The sequence below is a fragment of the Alligator sinensis genome, unplaced genomic scaffold (genome assembly GCF_000455745.1).
Source record: "Alligator sinensis unplaced genomic scaffold, ASM45574v1 scaffold338_1, whole genome shotgun sequence".
NCBI classification, from domain to species: Eukaryota; Metazoa; Chordata; order Crocodylia; family Alligatoridae; genus Alligator; species Alligator sinensis.
The window spans coordinates 445,928-461,254 of record NW_005842719.1 but is presented as its reverse complement, the minus strand read 5'-3'; the positions used below and the strand labels follow the sequence as shown (position 1 = coordinate 461,254).

The window sequence follows — 15,327 nt, the reverse complement described above, 5'->3', positions numbered from 1 at the left end:
CTGGTCACTAAAGTATAGTCCTCCTTGAGGACAGTCCCTAGCTTCCACTGTGTGTACACCTCTTTTTTTTTAAGAGGATTGTAATGTCCCTATTAAGCCAGGGGGGCTTGCCAGCCATCCTGCTACCTTTCCTCATTGCAGGAACGGTATTCTTTTGTGCTTTGAGGATCGTGTCCTTGAGCAACTACCACTCTTCGCACACCCCATTTGCCTTCCCTTCCTGGTCCCTCATCGCCTCCTCTACTAATGCTCTGAGCCTGTCGAAGTCAGCATTCTTGAAGTCCAGGACTTCAATCCTGCTAGTTGATTTGTCAACCTTGTGGTGGACAGTGAACCTGATAATTTCATGGTCATTGTTGCCCAGGTTACCCTCAGTGTTCAAGCCACACACCAAGTCATCCCCCTTGGCCAAGACCAGGTCCAGAAGAGCGTTACCTCTCATTGGCCCTTGCACTTCCTGGTTCAGAAAGAGCTCTTCAGTCGCCGCAGAAAACTGCGTGAACGATCTGACCTAGCCAAGTGTTCCTCCCAGTCTGTCCAGGTAATTGAAGTCACCCATGACTACCAAATCCCTTGCGTGTGCGGCCTCTGTCAGTTCTCAAGAGAACTCCAGATGCAGCTCCTGCCCTTGGTTCGGTAGCCTGTAGTAAATGCCCACAGTGAGGTCTCTCACTTTGCTTGCACTGCCGCTTCCTCCCCACCTCACCCCAGTAGCTTGAGCTAGAGGGTTTCAAGCTGCTTATTTTTGGAGTCTCTGTCAGCCTCCAGAGAAGTGTACTGCTCTCTCATGTAGAGAACTACCCCTCTGCCTTTTCTCCCTACTCTGTTCCTTCTGTGCAGGGTGTAGCCCTCTATGGCTATGCTCCAGTCATGCAAGGAGTCGCACCAGGTCTCCATGATCCCTACCAGGTCATATTGTCCACTAGAGAGCAGGATAATCTCCTCCTGCATATTCCCCATGTTTCTGGCATTTGTGTATAGGCAGCTGAGGCCCTCAACTGACACCCTCATTGTCCTGAGATGCTGTGGGAGAACTGTTTGGTTAGCATTTTCAAAAACAGTTGTGCTAGTGAACTTTCCTGTGCACGCTCCACTTAGTTTCCCTGTCCCCCAACAAAGTCAGTTTAAAGCCCTGTCCTGTAGATCAGCCATCCTGGCTGAGAACAGGGCCTTACCTCTCCACGTGAGGTAAATGCCATCTCGTCCTAGAAATCCTCTCTGTCTGAAGTGTGTGCTGTGGTCGAGGTAACCAAACCCCTTGCAGTAGCACCACTGTCTCAGGTGTCTTCCACACAGCCTTCCCTCCTGGGTCTGTGGCCTGCAACAGGAAGCACAGAAGAGAAAACTACTTGAGTCCCTAGTCCCTTTAGCCCAGCCCCAGCCCATCCCTTTAACCCTTGCTCAGGTCCTCTATTTCCTTATGCCTCAAACTTTGTCATCTTGAACTTTAACATTTTTGGCACCAAGAGGAGGGTGTCAGGGCTGACTTTTGCCTTCCTGGTGCCAGCCAGGTACTGCAGTACCTTCAGGCCCAGTGCTAGTTCCTGGCAGAGCGAATACCCATCCATTTTGGGGGTTTTGGTTTTTGGTTTTTTTAGGACCACAAAAGGAAAAAAGAGGGTTCCCATCAGTGTTGTTTGTTTGTTTGTTTGTTTGTTTGTTTAGGTGGCATCCTACGTGCAGTCCCCAGGTCTTGGAGTTCAGATGTCCCCCGATCTAGCTTGCTTCTAGCCAAAAGGCCAAGGAACAGCTAGGGGGAAAGTGTGAAAGCACTCCCCCAGTTCCACAAAATTAATGGGAACCTACCACAAGGATAGGGCAGTGCAGCTCACCCCCCCTTTAAAAAAAAAAAAAAAAAAAAAAGGTTCCCATCAGTTATGGGCTGTGTGTTTTGGGGCATGCTCAGCATGGGCTGCATTCAATCAATTTCATATTTGGTTTCCATGACTGAGCACATGCTGCTTATAAGAGCAGTTTAATGATAGCCAATGTATCTGTTGGGGGGAGGGGGGTGTTTACTGGTAGGCAAATATAGGGTAAGGGGCTTTTTCCCATTCTGATTGGGAGGGGGGACCTCATTTTATATTCAAGTAAATACGGTATTTCTGTCTGCCTCAGGTTTAAATTGCAATTTGAATCAGTGTAAATGTGATGTGTTTCCATGTCCTTTGTGATCTGTGCTTAGATGGAGCAGGAGATATTTTATTTGCCTTCTACACTTTGCTTTTGTTTTTTAGAGAGACCAGGAAAATGTCTGACATACTTTTTGCGGGACAAAGTGGTACTATTTAAAATTCACATTTCACTTTAAATCAGTGCAATTTTCTCATGATAGGCAAGCAGGATATTTACATCCTAGATGAGGAAGGAGGAAAGTGTTAGAGTGAGGTAGAAGAAGAGATCTCCTGATTTAAGAGACTTCTTTTTGTTGACCAGCAAGGTCTTAAATGGCTTGCCTGTGGTTCAAAGGCTTTGTAGGATATCCGTGTGTAACAACTCTATAGCTGATTTCTATCCAGCTTTAATCTGAACATGTAGCAGAGCCCTTGCTCCACACCAGCAAGTGGCATGCTTTGAACAGAAAAAATGGTTATTTTACTAATATCATCTACCATTGGTTAGGGTCCAGTTGGAGAGTAGAATGTTTGATCTTTGGCCTGGTAGCATTATGGGGTGCTTGGAATGGCTGAGTTAAAAAAGAGCTTGTTAAGATTAAACAGTATTTTTAATTAAACAAAATAATACTGTCCTCACTGGCCTTTACATCGGGGCACAAAGATAGGGGGCTTACTTAAATATTCAGATTATCGTAAGGTATCTATTCTTTTCCATTTTGAAAATATTTATCTGTGCAATTCAGAGTAATTGCAGGAAGCAGTTTATAAAATCTGATATGCATTGATCTGACAAGTTAAAGAGGGCGACAGTTTTTGCCCCAAAGACCAGATGGATGGCATGGGGCAGTCTGGGCCGCATAGGGCCTTACACCACCCCTATGTGCTGGGATGGATCCTCCCCCTCTATGTGGCACTGGTCAGGCCGCAGTTGGAGTATTGCGTCCAGTTCTGGGCGCCGCACTTCTGGAGAGATGTGGATGGCATTGAGAGGGTTCAGAGGAGGGCCACCTGCATGATCAGGGGGCAGCAAGGCAGGCCCTACGAGGAGAGGCTAAGGGACCTGAACCTGTTCAGCCTCCACAAGAGAAGGTTGAGGGGGGATCTAGTGGCCTGTTACAAACTAGTCAGAGGGGACAAGCAGGTATTGGGGGAGTCCCTGTTCCCCCGAGCACTACCAGGAGTGACTAGAAATAACGGTCACAAGCTGGCAGAGGGTAGATTCAGACTAGACATCAGGAGGTGCTACTTCACAGTCAGGGCGGCTAGGATCTGGAACCAACTTCCAAGCAAAGTGATGCTGGCTCCTACCCTGGGGGTGTTTAAGAGGAGGTTAGACAAACACCTCGCTGGAGTCGTTTGACCCCAGTACTCTTTCCTGCCATGGCAGGGGGTTGGACTTGATGATCTGCTCAGGTCCCTTCCGACCCTACCAACTATGAAACTATGGATTGCCCCCAGGGCTCTGTACCACCTCTGCCCAGTCAGAACCCAATCCTGACTGGGTGGGTGCAGCACAGGTTCCCTAGGCCAGATTCTGGTGTGTGGGGGCCAGGCAGGGCAGTGCAAGGCTCTGAGGCCCAATCCTAGCCAGGAGGAGACAGCATAGGACTCCTTCCTACCCCCAGCTGGCCAGGATCAGGCTCTTACCAAAGGTATCTGAAGACTGATAGAGAAGAAAGTGACTTTTTGTCAGTAGTTTGATTCAGGCAGGGGTCAGCAACATTTTGGAGCAGGGTCTGCTTTTAATGGAGCTTAGCTGCAAGGGTAAGCTGTTTCTGACCTGCCTTGTGCCATGAAGCCCCCTGGCTCTGTGGGCTAGATAAAATGGTTTTGCAGACTGTAGGTCCCCAACCCTGGTTGGGGGCACTTCCTGCATGAAGGAAACATGGAAAAATTCCTGAATGTCCCCAAAGGAAAAAACAAACGAGGCTGGTATCCTTGAGAGTAGAGAAGATAGTTGATTTTTTTTATTTTTTTTTAACTAAGAAATGTGGCCCTGTGTTGTATACCAGGAGTGCTCAACCCCTGGCCCACGGGCCAGATCCAACCCTCAGCATCATGTCACGAGCTAGATTGGGTATGCAGGGCAATGCAGAGCCCAATTCCAGTGTGCAGGGTCCCTGGAGATTGATACTGGCCAGGCAGGGGTGGGACCAGGCCCCACACCCAGATCCTTACCTGTTGGAGGCAGTAGGGAGTCCTGCACTGCCTGCTCCTGGCTGGGATTGAGCCTCAGAGCCCAGTGCTGCCCTGCTCAGCCCCCATGCACCAGGATCAGGCCTGGGGAACCTGTGCTGCCCCTGCCGGGCCAGGACAAGGTTCTAGCTGGGCACAGGTGGCGTGGAGCCCTGGGAATGATCCCAGCATTCAGGAGTGGTATAGCGCCCTGTTGTGGCCCATAAACTGCCCCATGCCATTCATTTGTTTTGAGGGGTAAAACCCATGAGTACTGCTATAGTATACAGTATGTTACACTGTAGGAGAAGATTGATTTTTTTTTTTTAATCAAAATTATTTAAATTGCTGATTTGTATTATGATTTAAATTTTCAATTGTGAAAACTTGTTTTAATTTTGTTTTGTATTTGCACTTTTTAGCTATTTCCTAAAGAAAGTTTGATTGTCCCTAGTTGTTTACTATTAACACATACTAATTGCTATTAAATATAGCTGTTACATTAAATTTGACACTCTTGATAACAAGTACATATTATATCTGTATGCCTTTACGTAAGCAATCACTAGTTTAATGTATGCTATTATTAGGTAGGTGTGAATGATGCATTGATTTAGTAGATTAAATTTTCTTATGATTTATGTCAAGATACATTTAGATGGATAGAACTTACTGCTCATAAACTGCATTTTGGTTGAACTTTTATGAAAACTCTGACAGGTAGATGACCTGCATTGTTTTTATATTTCATTTAATTTAAGTTATTGTCCTTATTTCACATTTAAATTCAAATAGGATTTACTTTTAAAAAGGAAGCATATTTTAAAGTTTTAAAAACTTTTTTTTTTAATTATTTAAAAAAGGATGACCTATTTTTATTGACCTTGACATATAGTTACTGTTGTCTTTTATTTCAAAAGTATAGCCAACAGACTACAGGACTCTGCTAGGAAAAAGTGCTTTTTGTGACAAAACCCTGAGGTGTTGGGGTGCTATCAGAGATGCACCCTGGGTTTGCATAAGCTTAGTGGTCCCCCACTCCACCAAATGAGCGTGCCCAGATTATTAATTTGCCCAGACATCAGTTTACCACAGGTACTTCAGTCAGATAACAGAAAAAACAAAAGCGTTTGCTAGATAGAAAGAAAAAGTGATCAAATGCTTTGACAGCAGAAAATGGTAAAACTGACAAAATCCATAACCTACTTTCAGCCTATCACCTAGCCCTCATAAACTTTCTGTGAAAATCCTCTGGAGTCAACCTCCCCTTAGTTACAGCTAGTTCTCTCCACTGGGGACCTCCAGTCTACCTCTCCTCACAGGGAGCCCATGTAGCCTTCTCTGCACCCTCCCCCCACCCCCCACCCCCCAACTGCCTTGAGGGGAGCCAGAGAATCCTCTCGAGTGTCTCTGCCTGTGGCTTCCTGACACCCCTTCTATCTGTTCCATTTCATAGAAATTAAGAATAGCCCTCTAATTCCTGAGAAGTTAGCAGTGTGGTTAAGCAGTTTTCATTTTCCTATTTGGCTAAGTAAAAGGAACCGTCTAAATCCCAAACATTTTTATGGTTCTTGCTGTTGCAAACGCGTTTGGAAAATCTTGAAAAATGGATAGAAAAGGTAAATGCTGCCAAATAGCATTTTTTTTTGCCCTGAAAAAGTGTTTGTTTACTGCCTTTTGACAGGGAGAGATTGTCCATTGGTTGGCTTGTGCTCTGTATGTTGCTTGTCGTAACAGCATAATTCCAACTGTTGGAAGTGGTCTTATGGAAGGAAATTGTGTCTCACTGACTAGGATATTACGGTCAGCCAAACTAAGGTATGTTTTTAAGCTTTTCTTTGAGGTTTCTTCAGCATCATAGATGCACAGATAAGTTCCTTCCTTTTCTTTCTTTCTTTCTGTCAAGTTCAGCAGTAAGGATAAGTTAAATCTGGTATGTCAGATATACAGCCCATGGCCAGATCTGGCCTGAAGAGCCATTCCATCTGGCTCGCCGGGCTACAGAAGTGTAGGCAGCATGGCTAGGATGGGATTGTTGACTACCAAAGAATCGAAGGCCCTTGAGCTTCAGTGGATGTGGCCCTCAGCAGCAAGTGAGTGAACGAGGACTGTGTCAATACCCACCTGTTTGCTCTACTTGGCCCACTGTGGTAAGTGACTGCTTGGCCCACAACCGCTTGTTGTACTGCCACTGACCCATGTCCTTGGCTGGATTTACTGCCCTGTGCTTCAGGCTGGATTTGATTTAAATCAAATTAATTTAAATCATAATTTTAAACTGCTGGTCAGGAAGCTTCGATTTAATCACTGTTTTCTACAAAAAGTGCATTCTTGTTTTTTGATATCCTTTATTCTTTTAACTTCTTGAAACTTTGCACTTCTGGAGAGAGGTAAGAGCTTGATTGTGTATATACAAACTTGCAGAGACAAGAGGGTTGGTGGGTAGGTAATCAGGTCTGTTCTCTCATCTCTATATACTGCTATTAACAAGGATGTTATCTCTGGAGACACAAATCCACAGTTTGAGAATTGAAACTAAGCATCACAGAGATGCTTAATGGGATCTTCTAGACTGAGCACTGAGTCCCATTGGGTAGAGAGATTTTTTTTTTTCTTTAATAATTACTAATCTACAGAGGAGTCTCTGGGAGCTCCATAAGATTAGGCCTCTAATATAGTCCATGGCCTGTTGTGACCTATTTATAAAACTTTTCTAAAAAGGTTAACAAGAATCTATTGTCTCAATTAGTATATAAATTAGAAGTTATAATCCCTATTCCATGATGATGTCTTTGACCTTCAGCATATTTTAAAATTAAAAATACCTTTATACAGATTTATTTAAAAAAAAAATTTTAACAAAAAAATTAGATACAAAAAATCTGATTTTAATTTTTTTTAATCAGATTTTTTTTTTTAAATCATTGATTTTTATCCACCCTGCTGTGCCTTAGACCAGACTGAGCCCACTGAGGAGTCCTGCATTCTGTATCTAGCCTGGTACACGGGGTGAATTTGACCTGAGCTAAATATTGGTGGAGTTTTGGTTTTTGTGGTCTAATCATGTATACTAAGTATTTGACCACACTTTCTTGGCTTTTATCTGTTTTCTAGTGTTTTAGGGTTGCTCTTCATAGAGATAGAGATGTAATTCACAAACAAAGATCAACTGTCTTTTGCAATATGCTTAATATTGGAAACTGTCAAAAGTAAACATTTGTTATTTACTGTATTTCATTAGTCATTCAGCAGTAAATGTTAGGCTTAAAATCCTTCGGTGAAGTCAACCTTGTTATCTGAACTGTTTGATTTGTCTTCCAATTAATGTGTAAAATATAATTGAATGTTTTATTCTTGGTCTTTTTAAAGTTTAATTCAGTTTTTTAGTAAAATGAAAAAATGGATGGATATGTCAAATCAGTCACAGGAATTCCGAGAGCGAATGGAAAGGCTGGAGAGAAACTTTGAGGTGTCAACTGTGATTTTCAAAAAATTTGAACCAATATTTTTAGATGTATTTCAAAATCCTTACGAAGAGACACCTAAACCACAAAGAAGCAGGAAGCAGAGGTATTGTGAGAGTTTTAAATTATTTTACTCATGTGAAGACCAATTGTAACAGGTTTGTGTACCAGGGCGGCCATGCAATTTATGCCTGGCTCCAATTTTAGGGTGCCCTCCCCTCTTTACTCACCCACCATGCCTTTGATGTCATTGTTTTATTAGGAGGGAGGCTGCCTAAAGATTCTAGAGCAGCAGTTCCCAAACTGTGGGTCATAACCCCAAATGGAGTCGCAGCATCAGCAGGTGGGTTCACAGGGGTGGGGGGCTGTGGGTTGGGAGTGAGGGATCATGCTGACGAAAAGTTTGGGAAGCACTGTCCTAGAGTGAGCCTAAACATGGGCTCTGTCCTCCCGAATATCCAGTTTCATGCTTTGCAGATGATACTTTTTCCTGATGCCACACCCCTTCTGGGCTACAGGCTCCTTGGCCCAGTTGGTCTCTGGCTCTTGTCCCTGACCGTCAGTATATCCAGACCCTGGCCTCACTCCCAGGCCCTTGGCAACTGCTACTCCTGGGCTACAGACCTCTGAGCTCTCTGGCCCTGCTGACACTCACCCCTCCCTCTGGACTCAGGCCCCTTGGCCCCACACTCTGCCCCTGTATGGGCTCTGGGCGCTCTGCCCCTCTGGGCCCCAGGCCCTCTATTTCTCTGACCCCTGTCCAGCTACAGGCTCTTTGGCCCACTCAATCTCTAGCACTAGTCCCTGGTCTTCAGTCTGCTTAGACACTAGCCTCGCTCCTAGGCCAGTGAGACCTTCAGGCTTCCAGAACCTGCTGACAACCACCCCTCCTGTCCAGGTTGTGGGCTCACCCACCTGTGTTCTCAGGCATGTCTATTCCAAGGCCTCTGTACAGCTTACCTAAGCTCTACTCTTCTGTTAGAAGCCCTGCTGCCAGGAGCTCCACTCTGTCTGGATTCCAGGGCTAAACTGCTTGACCAGCTCCAGTTCTAGGCTTGTATGTCTCAAGCCTGGCCCATTTCTGGTCAGATGACTCCCTTATCAGCCCCCTGCCACACCTGCAGGATGCTCCCCAAGCAGCCTCTTTCCTCTTAAAATGACAGGCGTGCAAAACACCTTAGCACACCAATAAGCAGTAGATTATAAAGTGTTATTTCTTTAACTTGAAAGTAAAACTTCATTCAGAATTGTCTACAGAGAATATTAAGGTTGTGATTTATACTTCAGAATTCAGGAAAAATTACTTGCATAGGTGCCATGTTTCTCTTTGAGACTCTGATCCTAGAATGAGATTCATATAAAAAAATTTCTGTACCTGTGTGGAATATCAGTGATACCACTGGTGCTCTGCATGCAGGTCTGGTCATCCTGGACACCTTTCAGTGCAGGATCAGGACTTTAGCCAATATTAACCTAGTGTCCCTTCATGGTGGTAAATGGGTGCTGCAGTGCTTGAGGTGTCATGCTTTAGAAGAAACATAAAATCAACATTCTGATTACCTGTCTTTAATTTAAAAAAAAATCCATAGCATTCTTCATAAGGTGTTCCAGGATGTTTAAATGTTTCTGACCTGCCTGAATTTCTAATGATGAAAAGCATTAAAGTACTCTAAAAAGGCAAACATTAAAAAACGCATTAGTTATTTCTTTGGATGTAGCTATTTAAGTGTTTAACGATCCTCCTGGTTAAATATGTAATATAAGTTTGTGATTTATGCTAAGATTACAAGTAGCTATTGATGCTACCAATTAAGATCAAATGGAAGAATGTTGTTATACTTCTTTACTATTTTTTTTCATTTTTACTGATGTGGATAGCTATGTTAGTCTGAAGTCAGGCAGAAGGTTGGTGTCTAAAGTACCACCCTACCTTCATTCTTACTATAAACTCAATAAAAGATGATCTCTTTCCTTCCTCTCTTTCAAATGAAGTCCAAAAGTGCCGTTATTGTTAATGCACAACTTAAATGCATGCGCAAACTACGAAGCTGACTGCTAAGAGACTTAAAGTGAGACTGCAACCTTGAACTAGAAACTTGGCTCATTAGGGGCTTCTTGTACAACTATGTCCCTAATGTAGCTGTGCTGGCAGAAGCCCCTAATATAGACACGCACCTAGCAGTAAAAATGAAGTTTTGCTGGCATAGCTTCTTTCACTTATGGGAAGAGATTGAATATTTTGCCAACATACTCTTTTTGTAAGGTGTTGCTTATGCAAACATATCCTTAACTTTTATATAGGATATAGCTTGGGAAATATCTTTCCTATTAGTTTGTATCTAAAATACTTTTATCTAAAATACTTTTATATTTAACAGTGTTGCATTAATATTAATATTTATTTTATAATTTTGTTGGAAGGGTGCTAAATATATTTAAGCATATAAACATTTAGAAAAATCATCAATATCATTTTGGGTTCTCTTCACTGACCTGTTGTAGACATTTCTAGGAGAGTTCTGATATCATGGTGACATCAGCATCAAGAAGTATTTTAGAGCTTCACAGCAGAACAAGAACCTGACATCTTCTCCAAGGAGTGGGTTACAAGCCCCACAAGACTTAGGGTGATGGCAGTAAAGAATGCTGAAACGGAGAGTCTTTTTCCCCTTCCCCCCCCCCCCCGGGTCTTTTTCCCCCTCCCCCCCCCCCCGCCCCCATAATACGATGAGATCCACTTCCTGATTTCTAAAATGACATTGAGATGAAATGTAAAATTGTGATAATTATGATTTTCAGTAGTGTGCGCCAGCTCCCTTCCCCCCACCTTAAGGAAACAGAAACCCATTTCCTGAAATTGAAATCTTACCTTTCCCCTTCCCCCCCTCCTTCCCCACCCAATAGACCGGTGCCTTGCAGCATTAAAGATCTGTTCAACTTCTGCTGGACACTCTTTGTTTACACTAAGGGTAAGCCAGCTTCATTAATTGCCTACATTATCTACCTTTGAGTGAATAACTGGTTTTATTTGAAAAGATACGTTGTCTTTTAAAGGTAATTTCCGTATGATTGGAGATGATTTGGTCAATTCCTATCATTTGCTCCTGTGCTGCTTGGATCTGATTTTTGCAAATGCCCTCCTTTGTCCAACTAGAAGAGATTTGCTAAATCCATCATTCAAAGGTAAGGTAGGGTTTGCATTTTGGAGACCTAGAGTTTATTCCTAGTTTCCTCTTTCTCCCGCAACTAGAGGTGCACTGATACATCGGTCCAATATCAGATTGACACCAATATAAAGAAAATTGTCTGTATCGGAAATTGGATCAGTATCGGCTGACATGCCTCCTTAAAAATCAGCTATTGGTATCAGCCCCCAAAATCTCTATCGGTGCACCCCTACCCACAACCACCACAATTTTTATTTTGTCTATTTTTTTTTTAATATAATTGACTGCAACTGATCTGTGTGGGTTTTTTTTTTTCCAGGTTTACCAGCTGACTTTCACACGACTGAGGTCAAAACTTCTGCAGAGCCTCCTTGCATCATTGCTACACTATGTGAACTACATGATGGACTTCTCGTAGAAGCTAAAGGAATAAAAGAACACTACTTTAAACCATATATTTCAAAGCTTTTTGATAGAAAGGTATATATTGATATTGCTTTAAGAATTTAGTGCCCAAACAGCATAATAGTCCTTGCTTTGTCAGTCAGTAAGTTCCGAGGCTGCACTGATTATTGGGCCACCTTTGCTGCAAAAACATTCCTCCGTTCTTCCTGGTCTTTTGCAATCCTTGTACAATCAGTCCATTTTAATCCTGTCCATTCTTTGATGTTGGTTGTCCAGCTTATCCTAGGTTGTTGTCTTTGTCCATCCGCAGCACCCTGCAGGATGGTAAGGGTGCTGGGCCTTCTTGTTACGTGTCCAAACTACTGCGTGTTTATTCTTGTCATTTCAAGGGAAGGGTTCATATTTGCTGACTTCGCAGATTCATTTTTTCTGTGTACAGTGTAGGGTATGTGTAGAAGTCTTCTGAAGCACTGCATTTCAGAGGTCTTGGTTCTCTTTTTCCAGTGCTGTAGTGTGTGTCCAGGTCTTGCAGCCATGGAGAGATGTTGAAATGACAACACAATATAGCAGGTGGAGTTTTATTTTCATTGTGATGGTGCCACTAGTCCAGACTTTCTTCAGGTTTGCTAGTTGTCCAGTTGTGATGGCTATTCTTGTACATATCTCTTTGTAGCTTTATGCAGCCTTTCTGTTATTTCCTTAAGCTCTTTTGCAGTTCTAGCTATTAGATCAATGTCATCAGCAAAACAAAGGTTGTTAATTTTTCATCCTCCAACTGACACTGTTCCAGTGAAGTTCTCTAAGGCATCTGTCATGATTTATTCCAGGTATAAATTTAAATAAGCATGGTGAGAGAAGACAATCTTCGTGTACTCCTACTGATGTTGCAAACCACTCCACAATGTTTCTGTCAAGCAGGACTCTACTACTTGTATTGTTGTAGAATTCTTCTATAAGACGTATCAGTGTGGGACTGATGTTATGCTTCTTCACTGTAAGCCAAAGTGCTTCTTTGCCACACCTAGTCAAAAGCTGTTTTAAAGTCTATGAAATTATGATGGAGTTTTTTTGGTGGTCATGGTACTTTCTGTACATGATTCTAAGGTTGAAGATCTGTTCTGTAGTGCGTCTTCCGGATCTGAATCTAGCTTGTTCTTCCGCTAATACAGTCTGTTTGCAGCTTGAGCATGTTTTTAATATTTTTCTAAGAAGCACCGTACTTGGATGACTGATTCCCCTTCTTTGGGATGGGGACTATTATTGATTTTATCCACTGAGTTGGCCAGGTTTTCTTTTCCATATCATACTGCACAAAATCTGCAATATGTCAATTGTCTTGTTCCCTGTTTTTAATAGTTCTGCAGGTATATTGTCCAAGCTAGTTGCTCTTCCTTTTTTCATGTTTTTGTTTGCTACTTCTACTGCTTCTCTTGTGATGTTAAGCTTTATCTTCTTCTACAGTTCCATATCCTCCTTTCTCTAGTTATTTCTCAACTACTACTAATAACCTCCCCTGCTGCCTCAAAATGAAGGATTGGGGACAGTAGGTTTAGCATACTGTGATGGAAAAGTGGGCTGAATTCTAGCCCTCAGTTCTTGTGGGGGAGGGTTGGGAGAGGGACACTGACACTGGAGGAGAGAGGGTGGGGCTCAGTGTGAGCATGTGCTGATATAATACTTTTACAAGTAGAACATCTAAATGCCTTTCAATCCCAGAGGGAGATAATAATCTCTGCCTTGCAGCAGGTTGCAAGGATTGCTCCCTGCTTGGTTCCCCATGACATTAAGTTTAATTTCATTGGATGAATGTAATTCCTTGGGTTAATACTGTAGTTTTGTAGCTGTTTGGTTGTGATGATGACTGGCTGCCTTAGAGGGAGGCTTTGGGAGAGCTGGAGAGAAGAAAGTAGACCTGGGGAAGAGAGAGTAGAGAGAAAGAAATAGCCCCAGGGAGGATGGAGTAGAGTCTTGAGGAAGAACAGAGGGAACTGGAATGGCACAATAAAGACTGTATGGTAGGAGCCAAGTGGGCTGCTCTGCTGTTTGGGACATCAGCACTCGGGTATCATTGGAAGTGAAAACTCTTTGAACAAGAAAACAATATCCAGGATATTTTGCAGGATAGAAAGGACCTCTATGAGGTGGGGGTGCTAGATATCGCTGGGTAAGCCAGGGACAGAGAAGAGCCAGGGACTCAAGCCAGAGGCTTGCCCATGTGGAGCCATACCAGGACTTGCTTCAAGGGCTTCTATAGTAGAGGGAGGCCAGAAAAGGCTTCTTGGGGAGTCCCAAGGTAGAGGTTTCCTTGGAAAGGGTGGGATTTATGACAAATTAAAATGCTAGTGATTTGACATGGATTTTACTTATGCATTTCGTCAAGGTTGAGCATGAGAATGAATTTTGTTGGCTTGTTTTTGTTTTTTTAATTACACATAGTTGAAACTTCCTGAGAAGGGGTGATATTTGCCCTGATCTAGATCCAGACCTCAAGATTCCTCCTTCAGGGGAAGCAGCAATAGTGCAAGCAGTGGCCACAGGGCAAGCAAGGCTGTTATCGGCACAACCCTTGCTCACCCTGTTGCTGCCAATTTCAGCTATGTCCACTAGGGCCTGCAAGCCATGGATTTTGTGACAAGTTGGAACTCCCTCCTGCTCTGCACTTCCTGTAACCCACTTGACTGGCAGACTGGATGAAGCAGCTCCTTGGACCAGATCCAGATCATAGACCATATGTGTAACATCCTTGCAGTGGAAGGATTGTAGAAGTATTCCTTATCATTATGGACAGGAATTTAACTGAGAATCATATTACAAATATTTTATAAAACAGTGCTCTAGAATATGTATGGGGCTTGTCCATGTAATAGTTCACGTCTTATGGAGCTAGAATGTACCAGAATACAAGAATGAGGAGACTGTTGAGGTCTGTTTTGATTTGTGGAAGCAAAAGTTCAGAAAATAAAAATACTTCTGATCCTTGTCATCTGCATTAGGACTAAACTGTCATGTAAGCACACTAGACATTGAACAGGTTTTTGATTTTGCTAATTATTTCAGATTGTATTACATGTGTTCTCACTTCTCTACCCACTTGTTCCCAGATTTTGAAAGGAGAATGTGTCTTGGATCTCTGCAGCTTTGCAGATAACAAGTAAGTACTGGAAGAAGCTCTTAATCAAGGACTCTTGTCTTGCTTCTAATGTACAAATCATCTTGGTGTCTATCTGTTAAATTTCAAGTTTTCTGTCACATTTTTCTTACAGCAGTTAACACCTCATAATTCTCTGGGCTCTAGGTCTGGTGTTTGCCAGAAAAATTGTCTCGGATTTTAAATATGAACCCTTGTCCAGGAACTTGGTGGCATTTGGCAGTTGAGGGGGCTCATTTTTTTTAATATTATTATTTTAGTATCTTGTTCTGGTGGTTTCAGTCATTGCTTTCTAGCACCTGTAACTTATTTTATAGGTTAACATAAATTATAAAAGACTGTCCACTTTGAAAATAAGCTTCATGATCTTTTTTTGTCTAGTATTGTTACAGATAGCACTTGGCACAGCAGTGAGCAAAATACAGCCCGCAGGCCTGATCCTGCCCCCCAGGTGATTGGATCTAGCCCACAGCTGTCCCTGTGGCACTCCACATGGGGCCATGCCCTGCCCACTTGCACCAGGGCAGCCTGTGCCGAGCTTCTGTTAGTACCTGCTGGCCTGGGCCCCGACCAGCATGCAGCTTCTGCTGGGGTTGTTCCTGGTGCACTTCAGTTCCCAGCTGCCAGATCTGGAGCCAGAGCCCCGGCTCTCTGCATGGGACCAAGCACTCTGCAATAGGTCCTGGGAGCCTGCTGTCAGTGAAAGCAGGCAGGGAGGGTAGGGGCTGTGTTCAGCAGTACCCCAGGCAGCACTTTGCATGGGGCCCAGCCAGGTGCTTCTCTGCACCCCCTGCCTCCAGTTCCAGGATTTGGAGCTGGACCCCCACGTGCCTGCCGGGAGTAGCATGATG

At 43.3% G+C, this 15,327-nt stretch overlaps 1 protein-coding gene across 1 annotated transcript in view; it reads left to right on the top strand.

The window, feature by feature from the left end:
* RBL1 (RB transcriptional corepressor like 1) overlaps positions 1-15,327 on the top strand; it is a 79,852-nt gene that overhangs the window by 7,628 nt on the left and 56,897 nt on the right. Inside the window, exons 2-7 of the mRNA XM_006034285.3 lie at positions 5,977-6,110; positions 7,662-7,862; positions 10,661-10,725; positions 10,811-10,939; positions 11,243-11,403; positions 14,430-14,479. Of these exons, the coding sequence (XP_006034347.1) occupies positions 5,977-6,110; positions 7,662-7,862; positions 10,661-10,725; positions 10,811-10,939; positions 11,243-11,403; positions 14,430-14,479 (740 nt within the window). The remainder of the gene's footprint in view (positions 1-5,976; positions 6,111-7,661; positions 7,863-10,660; positions 10,726-10,810; positions 10,940-11,242; positions 11,404-14,429; positions 14,480-15,327) is intronic.